Source organism: Oryzias latipes, chromosome 14 (genome assembly GCF_002234675.1).
Source record: "Oryzias latipes chromosome 14, ASM223467v1".
Lineage (NCBI taxonomy): Eukaryota > Metazoa > Chordata > Actinopteri > Beloniformes > Adrianichthyidae > Oryzias > Oryzias latipes.
The window spans coordinates 23,927,893-23,944,224 of record NC_019872.2 but is presented as its reverse complement, the minus strand read 5'-3'; the positions used below and the strand labels follow the sequence as shown (position 1 = coordinate 23,944,224).

At 40.1% G+C, this 16,332-nt stretch overlaps 2 protein-coding genes across 2 annotated transcripts; both read left to right on the top strand.

Moving 5' to 3' along the window:
* Positions 1-8,411: 8,411 nt before the first annotated feature.
* LOC101162777 (olfactory receptor 1496-like) lies at positions 8,412-9,491 on the top strand. Its single transcript, XM_004076757.3, has one exon. The coding sequence runs from the start codon at positions 8,412-8,414 to the stop codon at positions 9,357-9,359; it is 948 nt and encodes a 315-aa protein (XP_004076805.1). The 3' UTR covers positions 9,360-9,491.
* Positions 9,492-14,479: 4,988 nt separating this feature from the next.
* On the top strand, positions 14,480-15,415 carry LOC101162546 (olfactory receptor 4K2-like). The gene has a single exon (XM_023962800.1). It carries the CDS (start codon positions 14,480-14,482, stop codon positions 15,413-15,415), a length of 936 nt encoding a protein of 311 aa, XP_023818568.1.
* Positions 15,416-16,332: the final 917 nt, after the last annotated feature.

Here is a 16,332-nt window from a genome sequence, read left to right as displayed (position 1 = left end):
TCTAGAGTTACTCTAAACTTTCTTCATAGAAGTTGTTGATGTTCAAACATGTTTTTAATTTGAAAACTCTCTGTGGGACCAATAAAAAAAATCCCAGCATGTGACCCATGCAGTCCCCTGATGAGTCATTTAGACACATTTATTATTCAAATGCTTCTTCATATTTTAAGACATGGTTATTTTCTCCTGCTTACATCAGAAATCTCAATGGACAAAGTCCAACACAAACAAGTTCAGCAGAAACAACAACCTCTTTGTCTCTCTGTGACAAGCTTTTCAAAGTCTAACGCCTAGAGACTTTGACCCACTCTTGGTCAAGTCTTCCAAAAACATCGAATTGTTTTGACGCTGCTCTCAAAATGATGCCTGTTATCTGTGCCCTGTGAGCTTATGAAACATCCAAATGAGTTCAACTTTTACCCACTGACTCTTCTGCAGCTGCAGATTACACAGATTACAGGGGAATCACCAACACTGGTAAATGGTAAATGGCGTATACTTATTTAGCGCTTTTCTACCTACAAGGACAAAGCACTTTACAGTCACACACACATTCACCCAGTCCCACACTCATTCACACACTGGTCTGGATGAAAGATGGAGGTGGACAAAGCAGTGTTGTGTTCAGCAAAAAACATCACCGGGAGTCTATGTGAACGATAATATGACTCAGAACCATGTTGTTTTCCATCAGACTGGGAAATTCTACCTATTTGTGCTTGTTACAAAAAATTGGAACTTTAAAAGCTCCAATTGTCCTGATCAAGTAGGTTAAAAGGATTTTTAAGGATGGACCCTCTATCCTAGAGCAGGGGTCGGCAACCCAAAATGTTGAAAGAGCCAAATTGGACGAAAAAAACAAAAAACAAACATGTCTGGAGCCGCAAAATATTAAAAGCCCTATTTAAGCCTTATAATGAAGGCAACACATGCAATATGTATCTATATTAGCTATATTAGCCTACTATCAAAATGACTAAGTTGGCTACAAATACATAATGAGCATTATTAACGATTAAATGTTTATTTGCCCTGGAGTGCATTCTGCGGAGAACAACGCGTCACGTGACTGCTCTGTTGCGCAAGTTTAACTTCATTACAATATCAATGAATTATGTTTCATTGCTTTGATAAAATTAAAGAAATGGAACAAAGAAATTCAATTTTTGATGTCATTTTTATTTGAGGATTCAAAAAAAACAATAAAATGGAACGTGCGTGCCCCACAACAGTCAGCTTGCGCTCGAATGACAGAACAGCTTCAAGCATTTGCGGTGCCTGCAGACTTTCATTCAGCTCGTTTAGGTGGCTTGTCACAGTCATATCCACCAAAAAGAGCAGCTTTTCGAGCCACTGTATCTTCCAGTTGCGGGTACTTCAGGTCTTTGCTTTTCAGGAATGTTTTCACGTGTTCTAAACAGACGACAAAGTGACGCAAAACGTCACCCCTGGACAGCCATCGGACTATGTTGTGTAGCAGGAGATCAATGCACGGAACTGACGGTGGTTCGATTTAAATCAGCCACCTGCCTAGCGGTCCGCTAAAAGTAAAAAAAAAATCAAAATAAAAAAAGCCCTACTGGTAGAAACCTGTGTCGCAGGCTATGACGCAAATTTTCGTTGACAGAAATGTTGAAATTGTAGTGGCGGTCTTGTGCAGTTTATTATTTTATTAATTAAAAAATGTCTGAAACCCAGAAAATCCTAACAAGTAGTGTGAATATATCATCACTAACTCCATTACCAGTTATTCTTTCAAAAACTTAGTTAAAATTGCGTTTTTTACCACTAACAGGAAGTGGTTAAATTATTTGATAATTCACTAGTTTTTCTTAAAAATATACATGTTCAAACTTTTTTTGAATTTTTCACTACTGTATTACTTTTAAAAGACTAACATATAAAATACAATAGTTTTACATAACATTGAGACATAATCTTGAAATTTTGTTTTTCATACATGCACTGTGAACCAGAAAAAAACAAAATCACAATACAACAGACAAGCAATCGCAATATGAACTTGTGTGTGTGTCTGTACATCTACACAGCACAAGAGTGATTAGTCATCACACTGTGCTTTGTGCAAATTAATTTTGCACATTTCGCACAGGTCACGCTTGTCTTGACCTAAGTCCTGTCTCCGGCTCGTCTCGTGCCCCCGGCTGTCCCCCCAACTCCATCTGGATGAAGCTCGTCTGCTGGACTTTAAATATGTTGTTGTAGCGTTTGATAAACTATTTCCTCTTTATGAGTTCTGGTACATCGCCTGTCCGTCCTGGGAGAGGATCCCTCCTTCATGTGGACACCCCTGAGGTTTCTTATTTTTTTCCGGAATCCATTTTTTTTATTAGGAGTTTTTCCTTACCGCGAAGGGGGGTCTAAGGGCAGGGAGGACAGTTTAGTTTAGTTTTCTTAGTTAGTTCAATTTAGTTTTTTCCTATTGAATTCTATGTATTCATGATCCTTTTTATTTTATGTTTTACTTTTTCAATTACCAATACGAAGCCCATTGAGATGACAGTTGTTGTGAATTTGGGCTGTACAAATAAAATGGAATGGAATGGAATTGAATTGAATAAGATTAAGTTGAATTGAATTGACAGTCAACATGAGTCACTGCCATCCTGGTGGGCCTTGGCACTGTCTTTTTTATGTTTTCTGAAGACAGGTTTGTCTGATGCATATTTGAGGATGAAGACCAATGTATTTCACCATTCTTTGACATGAATGTCTTGCTTGGAGGAACAGGAATAGCAATTCCTTCATCCGTTTCAAAATCAGAATCATTAGAATCAGAATTTAGCTCAAGATGTTCCCTCTGATAATGATCAGTGATGACTTCCAGAGCCTCCTGGACTGTCATCTTTCTGCTTCTGCTGCTCATTTTGTAAAGGTCTGCCTGACAGAGTGTAATGTTGGAAGGACTTCCATACAGAGAATCTTTTATATGTTTTGCCCCTCCCCTGTTGAGTGTCCACTGAATGTGGGTTGAGTTTATAGATGGTTTCTGTTAAAAGTCATAACAACTATGCACCTGTGTGTGTGTGTGTGTGTGTGTGTGTGTGTGTGTGTGTGTGTGTGTGTGTGTGTGTGTGTGTGTGTGTGTGTGTGTGTGTGTGTGTGTGTGTGTGTGCGTGTGTGTGTGTGTGTGTGTGTGTGTGTGTGTGTGTGTGTGTGTGTGTGTGTGTGTGTGTGTGTGTTTGTGTGTGTCTATGTGTGTGATTGGGTTGAAATATGTCTCACAGCTGCAAAGAAAGCAATACTACTTATAATAAGACATCCTTGTACCTCCATTTTGACTGTCGGGTCAAATTGACCCGAACATCATCTATGTTATATAAACATGCAGGGGGGGTTGCATATATGTGAGATGAACCATTTTCATAATATATATTGATTACGCTAATTAAGGCAAGCAGAAGAAGTTTCATGCCGAAAAAATACTTTAACTATATTTTCTAGATGTTCAAACTTTAAAATGGGTCCATTTGACCAGGAACATAACAGGAGGGTTAAGCACATCATTACATCCTGTGTGGAATTTGATTTCAGCTTCAATTTTTTCAAACTTTTACTTTTTCTAAAGCATATACATGCATGTTTTTATGTTTTTACAAGATTCAATATTTTCTATTGTAATGGGTTTTTTATTATTTTAGTGTTTTGCGGGCGGGTATTGTTTAACCCTTGTGCTATCTTAGATGACCCCACCCTTGCTTTGACGTGTTCTCCCTACAATGACAAAGGTGGATAAAGGTGGAAAGATTTCATGTAATCCATGGACACCAGTGAAGATCACAAATCATTGAAGAAAAAAGGTTCAGAGAACTGTCTAGTGGGTCTAGATGACCCAACTCCCGATGTTATAATGCCTAGGATAGCACAAGGGTTAATTGGTGTTCTGGACAGATAACGGGAGGTGGCAGAGAATGTGTGTGCTAAAAACAAGGGTTTGGTCCATACATTTGTTGGATTGCTGTAAAAAAAAAAAATTTTCTCACAAACATTTGGAATTCCCAGTGTTCTCTTTTCATTTTCTGGACACGTCCAAGGTGACAGCCAATTCAGAGACACCATGAGCCAAAGATGTCAGTGTGTGTGCATGCGCATGTGTGTGCACGCCTCTCATCTTGGAGAACTTGACATAGAATATAGCAGTGTTTTTCAACCCTTTTTTTAACTAAAGGTTCACTTTTTCCTTGACAAAAATTCCGCAGCACACCAGCAACCAAAAATGTCAACAAAAAGAGAAACTCTGTAGTCTGTATTGATTGACAGTCTCTCCACGATCTCATGTGCATGTTTTGCATTGATTGAGGCACAAAAAGCTGAGGTCCTCTGGCACGGGCCTCTTGGTTGTTCCAAAGGTGTGGACCAAAACACACAGTGAGGCCTCGTTCCACCATTACGCCTGTGGAACAGCCTGCCAGATAGCCTCAGTGCTTCAGAGTCTATAGAGGTTTTTAAGAAGAGGCTGAAGACCCACCTTTTTAATCTGGCTTTTACATGACTTTGGCAAATGCTTAATTATTTTACTCATTATCTATTTATTGATTTAACTGTTTTCTCTACTTAATACATAATTTATTTTTTATAGTTTTTAAATTTTAAGGACTAATATCATGATTTTTATGTTTTTAATATACTACCCTTTTTATTGTTATTACATGGGTGCTATTTAATATTACATTTGAATCGTTTTAGTATTTTAATTATTTATTTATTTATTTTTAAAATTTATTTATTTTTAAAATTACTAATATTGATATATCTAAGATTATTTTTAATATTGTTTTTATCCTAATTTTTTTTTTGATGTTTCATAATGCAGTTTTCCTCTTTGGGATCCGTTGTTCTGGGGCACTACCAGCTCCGCCTGTAGGGGGTGCTGTTGCTGCTGTGCTCGTTCTCATTGGGCCGGCTGGGGTCCCGCTCTGTGGGCTAATAGCTGTAGAGTGGGCCCTAGGCTGCTCTGTGTTGGGCGGGCGCTGTGGTAATGACCCCCACGGTCGGGCTGGGCCTCGGAATAAATGGATCCCCATTAAATCGTTTCCTCACAGCAGAACCGAGCCAGACCTTTTCTTTATGCTGCAGTTCTTAGTTTTTGTTCAGGGTTTTACTGGGGGAACTGGGCGGGTGGAGGGAGGAATCTGGTGAGGGAGGGGTCCCATCTGTTTATTACATTTATGACTATTTTATCTTCTTTTATGTTAAGCGCTTTGTGTTTTTAACCAAAATGAAAGGCGCTATATAAATCAATAAAGTTTGAAGTTGTATTCTTTTTTTCTTTTGTCTAAATCAAAAATGTAACTTTAACAAAAATTGTTTATTTCTTTTTCCGTGATTCAGTTGTTTCATTTTAGTTTCATGTCTGTTGGACACTTCACATTTATGCTGTTCCTTTTATTTTGTTAATATTTGCTTTTGAACTTCAAATTTTTCCAAAATATAAAACTGAATTTGTCCTTTTCCTAATTTCTACAGGCCTGAATAGGCATGTTATTCTTTTGTCCTATTTTTCTTCTGCCTATCTCCTCCTTGCCTGAGAAATGAGGGGTTTAGTGACTAAACATCTGATGAGTTTTTTGCCTTAAATCCACATCTTTATCTTTCCAGCTGCTGCGCTAGTTTCCCTGGGCAAGACACTGAGTCCCATATTGCTCCTTGTGGTTTTAGGTTGGCACCAATGTTGGTCACCATCAGTGTCTGTTTGTGTGTGAATAGGGCTGTTTTTGTTAAGCACCTTGGGCCACCCTCGGTAGAAAGCTCTCCATATGACCATTCAGGTTGAAACCCTGTTTGTAATGTCTTCCCAGCAGATCCACATTCCTTCTTAAAACTAGAGTATAGCTTTAATGATGCATTGGTCCTGCTCAAATTGTTATACCTCTTCCACCACCACTGACTTCCTCTTTTCCCTTGTTGCTTTGGATCACAATTGGGCTAGCTCTTCCCAGACCAACCCTGATCAGCCAAAATTGACTCATCTCGTGATCTTTTTTTTTCAAATGTCAATGGCCCAGTTGATCTCCTGTTGTTCCCTCCATCTGTGTCTTGTACGGAAACCCTGTGCTCTTAATCACTATTTCATTAAAAGTATTTAGCTCAAACACAAGATGTCTTCTCCTGTTTTTACTCAAGTTTGATGGACTTCAAGAAGAACATCCTTTTATTAGAGGCCCGTGTCTAAAAAAAGTGAAAATGATAGACAGGGAAGATAGGGACAAATTAATAGACATGAAGACTAACAGACTTAAATACATCACCTGGGAAGTATCGTAAGCTTTGTAGACAAAGAAGATGAGAGAAGTTTCAGCACACTCATTGAAACATCTTTCCATTTTGAGCTACTATATCTTTGGGTTTCAAAGCCCCTGACAACACAATAAATGCAAGTGCAAGCATACAACGACTTTGTACTTGTTTCATCCAACCTTTAGCAGTGTGTCTTGGTCCCTCGAGTAAAGAGGGACATGAGTCCCTACCCTCCTGTCAGGGTTTGCTGGGGAGGTCTGTCAGAGAGGTCTTCAACTCCCACATCCATGGGAACTTCAAACGAGTACAGAGGGAGGAGGGGGACATTGGGTCAGTGGACTATGTTCTCCACCTACATGGACTCTGCACCTGTTGAGAGCTGCGACCGGAAGCAATTTTTCCACAATATGGGCGCAGACATTTGGAGCCAGTCAACAGTGATTGGTCTGAGTTGGTCTGAGTGAAAGTTTCTCTAGTAACTACTCTCGCCAATCAGAACTCAGCATGATTAGCCTGCTTCCACTGAAAGCAGACTCGGGAGAATCTGTTGATCAAATGATTGAGGCGGAGGCCAGCGGGCACCACATGCTTTTACTGAGGCAGCTGGTTGGTCAGTTTATAACTTGAACAACTTGCAATACAGAAAAAATATAATAAAAAAATTAGGATTAGCAAGAATATGTTAATAAAAATATCAAATCTAGAATTGTTATTCTGACCAATGGAATAATGGAGTAATATCAGTTTATTTCTATATAGAAGTCTGAGTGGACAGATTTAGTTCACTTAAAGTGAACCAGAGTTCATTTCCCCACATAATCCGGAACAAATTAATAGTCTTAATACACCCAAGCAGACCACAGGAACCGCTCTCTGATCCCTCTTTTGAGGTGGTCTCAGTTTGTTTTCAATTGGACTGAGCTTTGATTCACTCTAAGGATTCCTCAGTCTGAATACAAGAGCAGAGCAACTGAACCAAAGTGGCCACTCTAGCTATCACATTTTTTTAATGTGATATACCTTGCTTCTCATTGTTTTCCTGACAATCTATATGTCATATACACTTATTAATGAACCTTCTTAGCTGTCTTCTTGCCAGTAACCACTCTGCTTATGGCAGAGTAATAAACATTTAATTAACAAACGTTCCTGCTATCAGCATGACAACTGCAGGCTCCCGCAGACTGTGCAACATCTGTTGCATTGTGATGTGTAGAGCATCTGATCATTTTATTATGGCCGGTCTAAGACACACCTATGCAATAAACACACTGTCTAATCAGCGTATTAATATGGCACACCTGTGAGATGGGATGGATCTCTGCAAAAGATAAGCGCTCACTCTCAGATTTGGACAGATTTGTCAACAAAATTTGAGAAATATTGTTCTTTTGTTTATGTAGAAAATGTTTCAGATCTTTGAGTTCATTTCATGACAAATGGGAGCAAAAAAACAAAGGTGTTTTGTTTATATTTTTGGTGTAGCTTAGGCCTAAAACAACAGAATGTTCAGTAAGATCAATCAGGCCGGCAAAAACTAATCCAATTTTTGCAACAGGTCTGCAGGTCTTTGCAAAAGGTCTAAATAAAGTTATGAGAGCAGTAAATTGTTTGTACATTACGTTAAAGAACTCAAACCCATTAAGGGCAAAACATAACGAATGTTTAGAAATCAAATGAGTTACCCAAGATAGATAAACATTAGATAAATCTGTAAATACAACCCAATCTCACTAATGAACATGATTGTGTTAAAGACAATGAATTTTGACACACATAGGGTACAATCTTTGCAATGTTGGATCCAAAAATAAGCTATAGCCACATCAGACAAAGGCCCAAAACATATAAAAGCCTGTAAATACAATTTGGCATACACAAAGGTTTCTTCTCCACTCACGTCTCTGGGGACTATTTGGTGACATCAAGAAAAATAGGATTGGACTTTAAAGGCAGCTAAGCGCTGAAGCTCACATGCAGCCAACGTTCAGTTTGTGCTGTGGGGCATTGAGCATAAAGATGTTCTAGCTCCCTGCTGATGTCTGTTTTCATTTTTGGAAACCAAGCAGAAAGGATTTGGATTGGATTTTGATATGCTTCACATCCACTGATTTATTAAAGTTCTTGTTTGTAATTGTTTTATTCTTTTTGAAATGTCAAATGTGAACGAATCTCTGATTAATATTACCACAGAACAGCGGTTTCAGGGAACAGAAGAGAGGGTGCTGTTTTCCACTGTCACTGCGCTGCCATGCTGCATGTTTCTTTTCATTAATGCAACCATGCTGCGCAGTCTCCGGAGCAAAGCTGTGTTTCGTCAGACCTGTCGGTACATTCTCCTTTTTAACCTTCTTTTTGCAGACACCATACAGATGGTGCTGAGTCAGCTGCTGCACATCCTTGCCGCTTGTAGAATTTCTTTGACTTATCCAATGTGTGGATCTCTCACATCACTTGCCAACCTTATGACCGTGATCTCTCCTCTTACACTGGTGATCATGTCGTTGGAAAGGTTTGTGGCTGTGTGCTACCCACTGAGGCACGGCTCCATTACCTCCATGAGGAACACCACTGCCGCCATCAGTGCCATCTGGACCTTAAGCTCATTACATATGCTTACACAGAACCTTTTGCTGATTGAATACCCATTTTACCAACTGCAGAGTCTTCAGATGGTTGACTTTTGCTCTATGTTTGCAATGCTGTTAGGGTCTGGGTCTGATTACTATGACAAAGCATTCACCACTCTTTTGTTTGTTACAGCCGGCATGGCTGTCATTTGTACTTATATTGGGGTCATCATAGCAGCCAGGTCTGCCTCTGCAGACAAAGCCTTAGCCCAAAAGGCTCGAAATACGGTGCTGCTGCATGTGGTGCAACTGGGGCTCAGTGTTTCTGCCACAATTTTCATTCCAATAATCATAGCTATTGGTAGAGTTGTAACAAGATTGAATTTTGTGCGCATCCTGAATCTTTTATATTTTTTTTTTTTACTGCTTCCAAGATGTCTGAGTTCTTTCATCTATGGCATCAGAGATCAGACCATTAGGCCTGTCCTTTTAAACCATCTATGCTGTCACTGTAATGCCAAACCTAATTGATTGAGCTCAGTGATTTTTGGAACAAAATGACATTTGTAATTCCAAAAGCTATACAAACCTTTTTTTCTAATTGATGTTGAGACTCTATGAGCTGTATTTGTTTACCCTGAGAAATCTTAGGAAATAGTCACATTGATTTATTACACTTAATGTAAAACTCAGTGAGTTAACTTTCACAAAGGTAATTTTTCTTTTAAGTATGTTCTTTGATATGGCTTATTTTTACTAGCACTTTGCCAAAAAAGTCTATTAAAAGATAAAAAGCAAACTAGAATACAATATATATATTATGTTATGTTATAGGAAAAAAACTATGTTTTCAGAGGTGCAATAAAATTGTCTGTGATACAAATAAATTCTTTGAAAATTCCTCAATGTGATTTCCTGAATCATTTTTTCATAATGTGTCCTACACAGCTTAATTGTATTTATGCTGAAAAACTTGCAGAATCAGTGACTGATAAATAAATTTGTAGCCTTTCCAAGGACCTGAAATTGGCTAAGACTTGTTTTGGTTGAGAACCTTTAAAACTGAAATTGAGGGAATCACAACAAATAATTACCTACCCTTTGGTGACCCCAAGCACATATTTGTAGGCCGCTCTGTGAGGGCCTAGAGCAGAAATATCCATGCATATTTTTTCCTACAAGCATCCTGTAACAAACAAGTCATGGGAACACTTGCACAATAAACATAAAGGGTAAGTAAAGGGTGAAGTGGGTGAGACATAGGTGTGATGTACAGATTCTTTTTTTTAAACCTCTCCAAACCCTGTGCTTCATGTGAGGAGCCTGTTATTGATGTTGAAGTTATAAGTGTGCGCTCCACACATGCAGCCTGAATGTTAGAATTTCAATCAGTGTAGTTTTTGTGGGCATCCCACAGGCATCGTACGGGCATTTTCTTATCACCTGCACACCCTAATCAGTATTTGCACACAGTCAGTACAGAGTCAGTGTGCGAACCTCACTTATGGCTAATGACAGCATCAGTCATATGTCATGAACGCGTGCAACTTACATTAGCCTTATAAAATTCTTTATGGTCCACTTATAGCCCATATTTATTTATTTATTTATTTATTTATCCGAGGATGGTTTCTCACCCAAGCTCAGGTCCTCTACCAGAGGCCTGGGAGCTTGAGGTTCCTGCGTAGTATCTTAGCTGTTCCTAGCACTGCACTTTTCTGGACTGAGAGGTCTGAGGTCTTTCCAGGTATCTGTTGTAGCCACTCCTCCACCTTGAGGGTTACTGCCCCGAGTGCTCCAATTACCACAGGCACCACTGTCACCTTCATTTTCCAGGCTTTCTCCGGTTCTTCTCTGATCGGTCCCTGGTATTTCTCCAGTTTCTCATGTTCCTTCTTCCTCATGTTCCCATCGCTTGGCACTGCCACATCCACCACAACGGCTTTCCTCTGTTCTTTATCCACCACTACAATGTCTGGTTGGTTCGCCATTACCATCCTATCAGTCTGGATCTGGAAGTCCCACAGGATCTTTGCCCTCTCCTTCTCTACCACCTTCGGGGGTGTTTCCCACTTTGACCTTGGAGTTTCCTGTCCATATTCTGCACACGTGTTCCTGTATATTATTCCAGCCACTTGATTGTGGCGCTCCATGTATGCTTTCCCTGCCAGCATCTTACACCCTGCAGTTATGTGCTGGATTGTTTCAGGCGTCTCTTTACACAGCCTACACCTTGGGTCTTGTCTGGTGTGGTAGATCTGAGCCTCTATCGCTCTGCTGCTCAAGGTCTTATTCCTGAGCTGCCAGGATGAGTGCTTCAGTGCTGTCCTGTAGGCCAGCCCTTTTTAGCCATTGGTAGGACTTTTTGATATCAGCCACTTCAGTTATGGTCAGGGGTTTTTCTTCTCATGAGGATTTGTCCTCCAGCACTGCATCCTCTGCTCTCTATTGCCTAAAACAATCACTGAGCATGCTTTCAGTTGGGCCTTTAGCCTGATGTATACATGGATCTTGGAAGTTTCTTCCTGGATAGGGGCTTCCACGCTCACTAGTCCTCGGTCTCCCTCCTTGCGGCTAGCATACAGTATCAGGGTGCTGGATTTGGGATGGAACCCTCCATGCATGGTGAGGACCTTTCGTGTTTTAGCATCCGTGGTCTGTATCTCTTCCTTTGGCCATCTTATTATTCTTGCAGGGTATCTGATAACTGGCAGTGAGTAGCTGTTTATTGCCCGGGTCTTGTTCTTGCCACTGGCTTCTCAGGACTTGCCTTACTCGTTGGAGGTATTTAGCTCTTACAGCTTCCCTTGTTGTCTGCTCCAGATTCCCATTTGCATGTGGAATTCCAAGGTATTTGTAACTGTCCTCAATGTCTGCTATTGTTCCTTCTGGGAGTGAGACCCCTCCTGTTTAGACTACCTTGCCTCTCTTTGTCACCATCCGGCTACATTTTTAAAGCCTGAATGACATCCCAATGTCAGTACTGTAGGTCCTGGTGGTGTGGGAGTCAATGTCACGCTCGCTCTTAGCATATAGCTTGATGTCATCCATGTAGAGAAGATGACTGATGTTGGCCCCATTTCTGAGTCGGTATCCATAGCCAGTCTTGGTGATTATTTGGCTGAGGGGGTTCAGACCTATGCAGAACAGCAGTGGGGACAGAGCATCACCTTGGTATATCCCACATTTGATGGACACCTGTCCAAGCAGCATCCCATTGGCTTCAAGGGTGGTTTTCCACAACTTCATCAAATTTCCTAAGGCTCTTAGAGTCCTGTTGATGTTGTACAGCTCCATGCATTCAGTGATCCACGTGTGTGACATTGAGTCATAGGCTTTCTTTTAATCAATCCAGGATGTGCACAGGTTGGTGTGTCGTGACCTGCAGTCTCGAGCGACTGTTCTGTCAACCAGGAGTTGGTGTTTGGCTCCTCTGGAGTCTACCAATGCCCTTCTGTGTGTTGCTCATGTATTGATCCATGTGCCTATTTATCTTGGTTGCAATTATGCCAGACATGAGCTTCCATGTTGTGGAGGGACAGGTTATTGGTCGTAGTTGGATGGGACTGCACCCTTTGAGGGATCCTTCTGGATCAGGATCGTTCGCCCTTCCGTTAGCCATTACGTTAGTGAGTCCCATCTCTTAGCAGCTGGTTCATTTGTGCTGCCAGGAGCTCATGAAGTGTGGTGAGTTTCTTTAGCTAGTAGGCATGTATCATGTCAGGGCCCGGTGCTGTCCAGTTCTTCATACCTGAGACTCTTTCTTGGATGTCTGCCACTGTGATGGTTACTGGATTCTGTTCAGGAAGGTTCCTATGTTTTTTTTTCTCAGAGAGACCAGCCACTGGGAATTGCTGTTATCTGCTGTCTCTCTCCCATGTACTTTTCCAGTACTGTTCAGATTCTAGACTTGGTGGGTCTGATCGGCTGTTTTGACCCTGCCACTGAGCGTACACTTTTGCAGGCTGAGTTGCGAACAGCCTCTTTATCCGTCTGGTTTCATTGTCTCTTGTGTAGCTCTTTAGGTGGCTGCTCAAGGCTAGGAGCCTTTGTTTGGCAGTTTCCAGTGCTTCAGGTATGGGCATCTGGCTGTATCTCTTAGGTACTTGCTTTCTCATTGTACCTCTTTGAGCCTCTGTCAGCTTACTCACATCCTTCCGAGTTGCCTTGATTTTGGCCTCTAACTGTTGCTTCCATGGTGGGTATTGTTTTCTCCCATGGTTGCTCTTATAGCCAAGTATCTCAAAGATCACTGCTGCTCAAGTGTAAACCAGTTCATTGGTTTCTGTGATTGTTGTGGTAGGAATTGCCCGCAATGCTTCATTCACAGCTTCCAGGAGACTTTCAGGCAGTACATCACTTAACCGTTGCAGCTGGTTTTGGGGTTGCCTGGTGTTCATTCTAGACATGATCTTGTCTGTCTCGTTCAGCGTATCTGTGGTTGTTGGGGCTTTGGACCCAAGCTCAGGGTGGGAGTGTGGTATAGCCTCCTCTCTGACCTGCTGACCTGGATACTATGGTATGATATGATTGGCCTTAACAAAATTGCATAAGCATAGTGGATTTTTTAAAAACCTACTGAATTTTAAAAATGTCCTCACTATAACAAAAGCAACTATTTAACATCTGATTCTTGATTTCTTCATACAGTGGAAACAGCCTTTTAAACATATTTCTAAATTCCATCATCAGGATAACATTGTTTACAAAATCTAAACTGATCTTCTTAGATTTTGAAAATAGTATTTCTCTATTAACTGACACACAGTATATTTTTAGCATTGCACAAAAACTGGGGGGCAATAGCTCAGTACTAGGAAATTGGAACAGGGTTCAGTAAATCTCAAGGTGAATCTCGATTCTAACCCTCACCAATGATCTTGATCTGTGGGTTGTGATTAAGCCATAAAGGAAACTAATAAAATGTGGAAAAGTCAATGGCAAACAGACAGAGTGAGAAGCTTAGCCTATATGAAGGGGGGTCTAAGGGCAGGGATACAAGTTTAGCTTAGTCAGTTTGTATTCAATTTAGTATTTTCCTATTGAACTCTATGTATTCATGATCCTTTTGAGTTTATGTTTCACTTTTTCAATTACAGATGCGAAGCCCATCGAGACAACTGTTGTTGTGAATTTGGGCTATACAAATAAAATTGAATTGAATTGAATTGAATTGAATATAGGGAAAAGTTACCTCAATACCCCTTAAGATGAATGAAGAATGCCATCTTCTTGGTCATTAAAAGTATTTAGTGTGGCAGACAGTTAAAACAGGCTACTTTCCATCAATCACTTCTTACATTACGCAATTTAATAGTGAAGGGCCAATAAGTGCATTGAAATCAAGCCAAAAATAATTTTTACACTTTTACACGTCCAAAACGGCAAAACTAGATGAATAGTTTTTTGTTTTTGCAATGCTTACGACATCACTTGTTTATCATCTGATGCATGTGAGGGCAGAGCTCATAAATGACACACCATCCTAAGCAAACCCTTCAGAGCAGATCTGCCCTCATCACAACAAGTACAGGTGACGTCTCTGCACGATTCTGGGATTTTCTCCTCAAGCAGGAGGTTCTTCTTTAAAGACCGTCCTATTTTTCTGTATTGATTCTTCATTGTGTGCTCAGTTTTGATTATTGTCTGCCATGGCAAACATATCTCAGGGTGATGTCACCAGTGAATACCTTTACCAGAACTTTGTGAGAACGTTGATCTTTTCCATTATTTCTACTGTTCCCTCCTGTGTTTTTCTCTTCATAAATGGCATCATGTTGTTCACGTTGAGGAGTAAACCGGTGTTTCGGGAAACCTGCCGCTTTATTCTCCTCTATAATCTCCTTCTTGCAGACACTGTTCAACTGGCACAGAGTCAGGTTCAATTCCTACTGTCTGTTTGTAGAGTCAAACTTGTATATTCTCTGTGTATTATACTCAGCATGCTGGCTAATCTCACCACTGGGATTTCTCCTCTAACTCTGGTGTTGATGCCTTTGGAGCGGTACGTGGCTGTGTGTTACCCACTGAGGCACGCTTCCGTCATCACGGTCAGAAACACAGTAGCTGCAGTTATTGCAGTCTGGGCCGTCAGTTCACTCAACAACCTGACTCGAGTTCTGATGTTTTTGAAGTTTCCTTTTGAAAAGATGGAAGTTTATGATCTCTGTTCTAACATTGCTTTAGTTCTTGGGGTTTTGACAGCAGAATACGACAGAGCGTACACTTGTGTGGTGTTTGTATCTGCAGGTGTGGCCGTCACTTCCTCCTACGTGGGGGTTATAGTAGCTGCCAGGTCAGCCTCCACAGACAAAGCTTTAGCTCGTAAGGCTCGACACACTCTGCTACTGCATCTGGTTCAGCTGGGACTCAGTCTGTCTTCCACCATCAACAACCCACTGGTCGTTGCCCTTTCTAAAGTTTTAACAAGAATGGCATTTCTGTGGATTCAGAATATTTTTTATGTCACTTTCATAATATTTCCCAGATGTATGACCTCTCTGATCTATGGTCTAAGAGATCAAACCATCAGACCTGTTCTGTTGTACCATCTGAGCTGCCGTGTAAAAGTTAGGATCAGCCCCTGAGGAGCCAAAAAAAAAAACCATAAACATTTTTATGAGTTAATGAACAGCAAATATTTTCCGTATAGAAGGTTTGTTTTGCTTATGGTAATGTTTATGTACTAAAGTCAAATTTACTGATCATAGAAAATGATACCTCACAGCAGTCCACCAAAAGTAGCTATTAGAAAAGAATAACCACACTCCCTGACCAGTTTTGGAGTTTTGACATTAACCACTATTATTTCTAAGCCAATGTTAAACATTCAGAAAGTGCAGAACTTGCGTGAAAATTCAGTCTGTTTCTTTTAAAATGGACGAGTACATGTTTTGTCAATTTAGTATAAAAACATTTTAAGCTGGTTTAGTTACCCAATCAAAGCAATAGGTAAGCGCTGCTGATTCTATGATTTTCTTGTAGTTAAAATGCATTCCGGGCAACTGAGGCTTAAGATTTTTTATTATAAAGTGTAATGAGGAACTGTTGAGCTTTTTACCCTGAAGTAAATACTGCGTCTAATTTAGATGACATTCTCTTCTAGAAGCTTTTCTACCTTTAGTTGTGTTACACCTGAGGAAGGTGGTTCAAGTTTCAAAATGCAAATAAATGTGTCATCTGTGTATTTGTATGTTAAGTCTTAGATGAGTCATAGATGTCCCTAAAGAATTTTCTATGTTTGTTTTTTGATTTTAGTTTTTCTTCAACTATAAATAACGTTTGATCAATAAAAATGAAATGTATTTATTTCAATCAGCATTTTAATATTAAAAAAAAATTGGAAAATACCTGAAATGTTTTAGGTGTATTGTAAAACTTAGGAACTGGCTAATAGAAAACGAATAACGTATTGTTGTTGCATTGTTTTGGGTCATGACACAAAAACTCATTGATAGATACTAAAAAAAATAACAAAAACTCACAAAATAAATTGCTAAAGGAA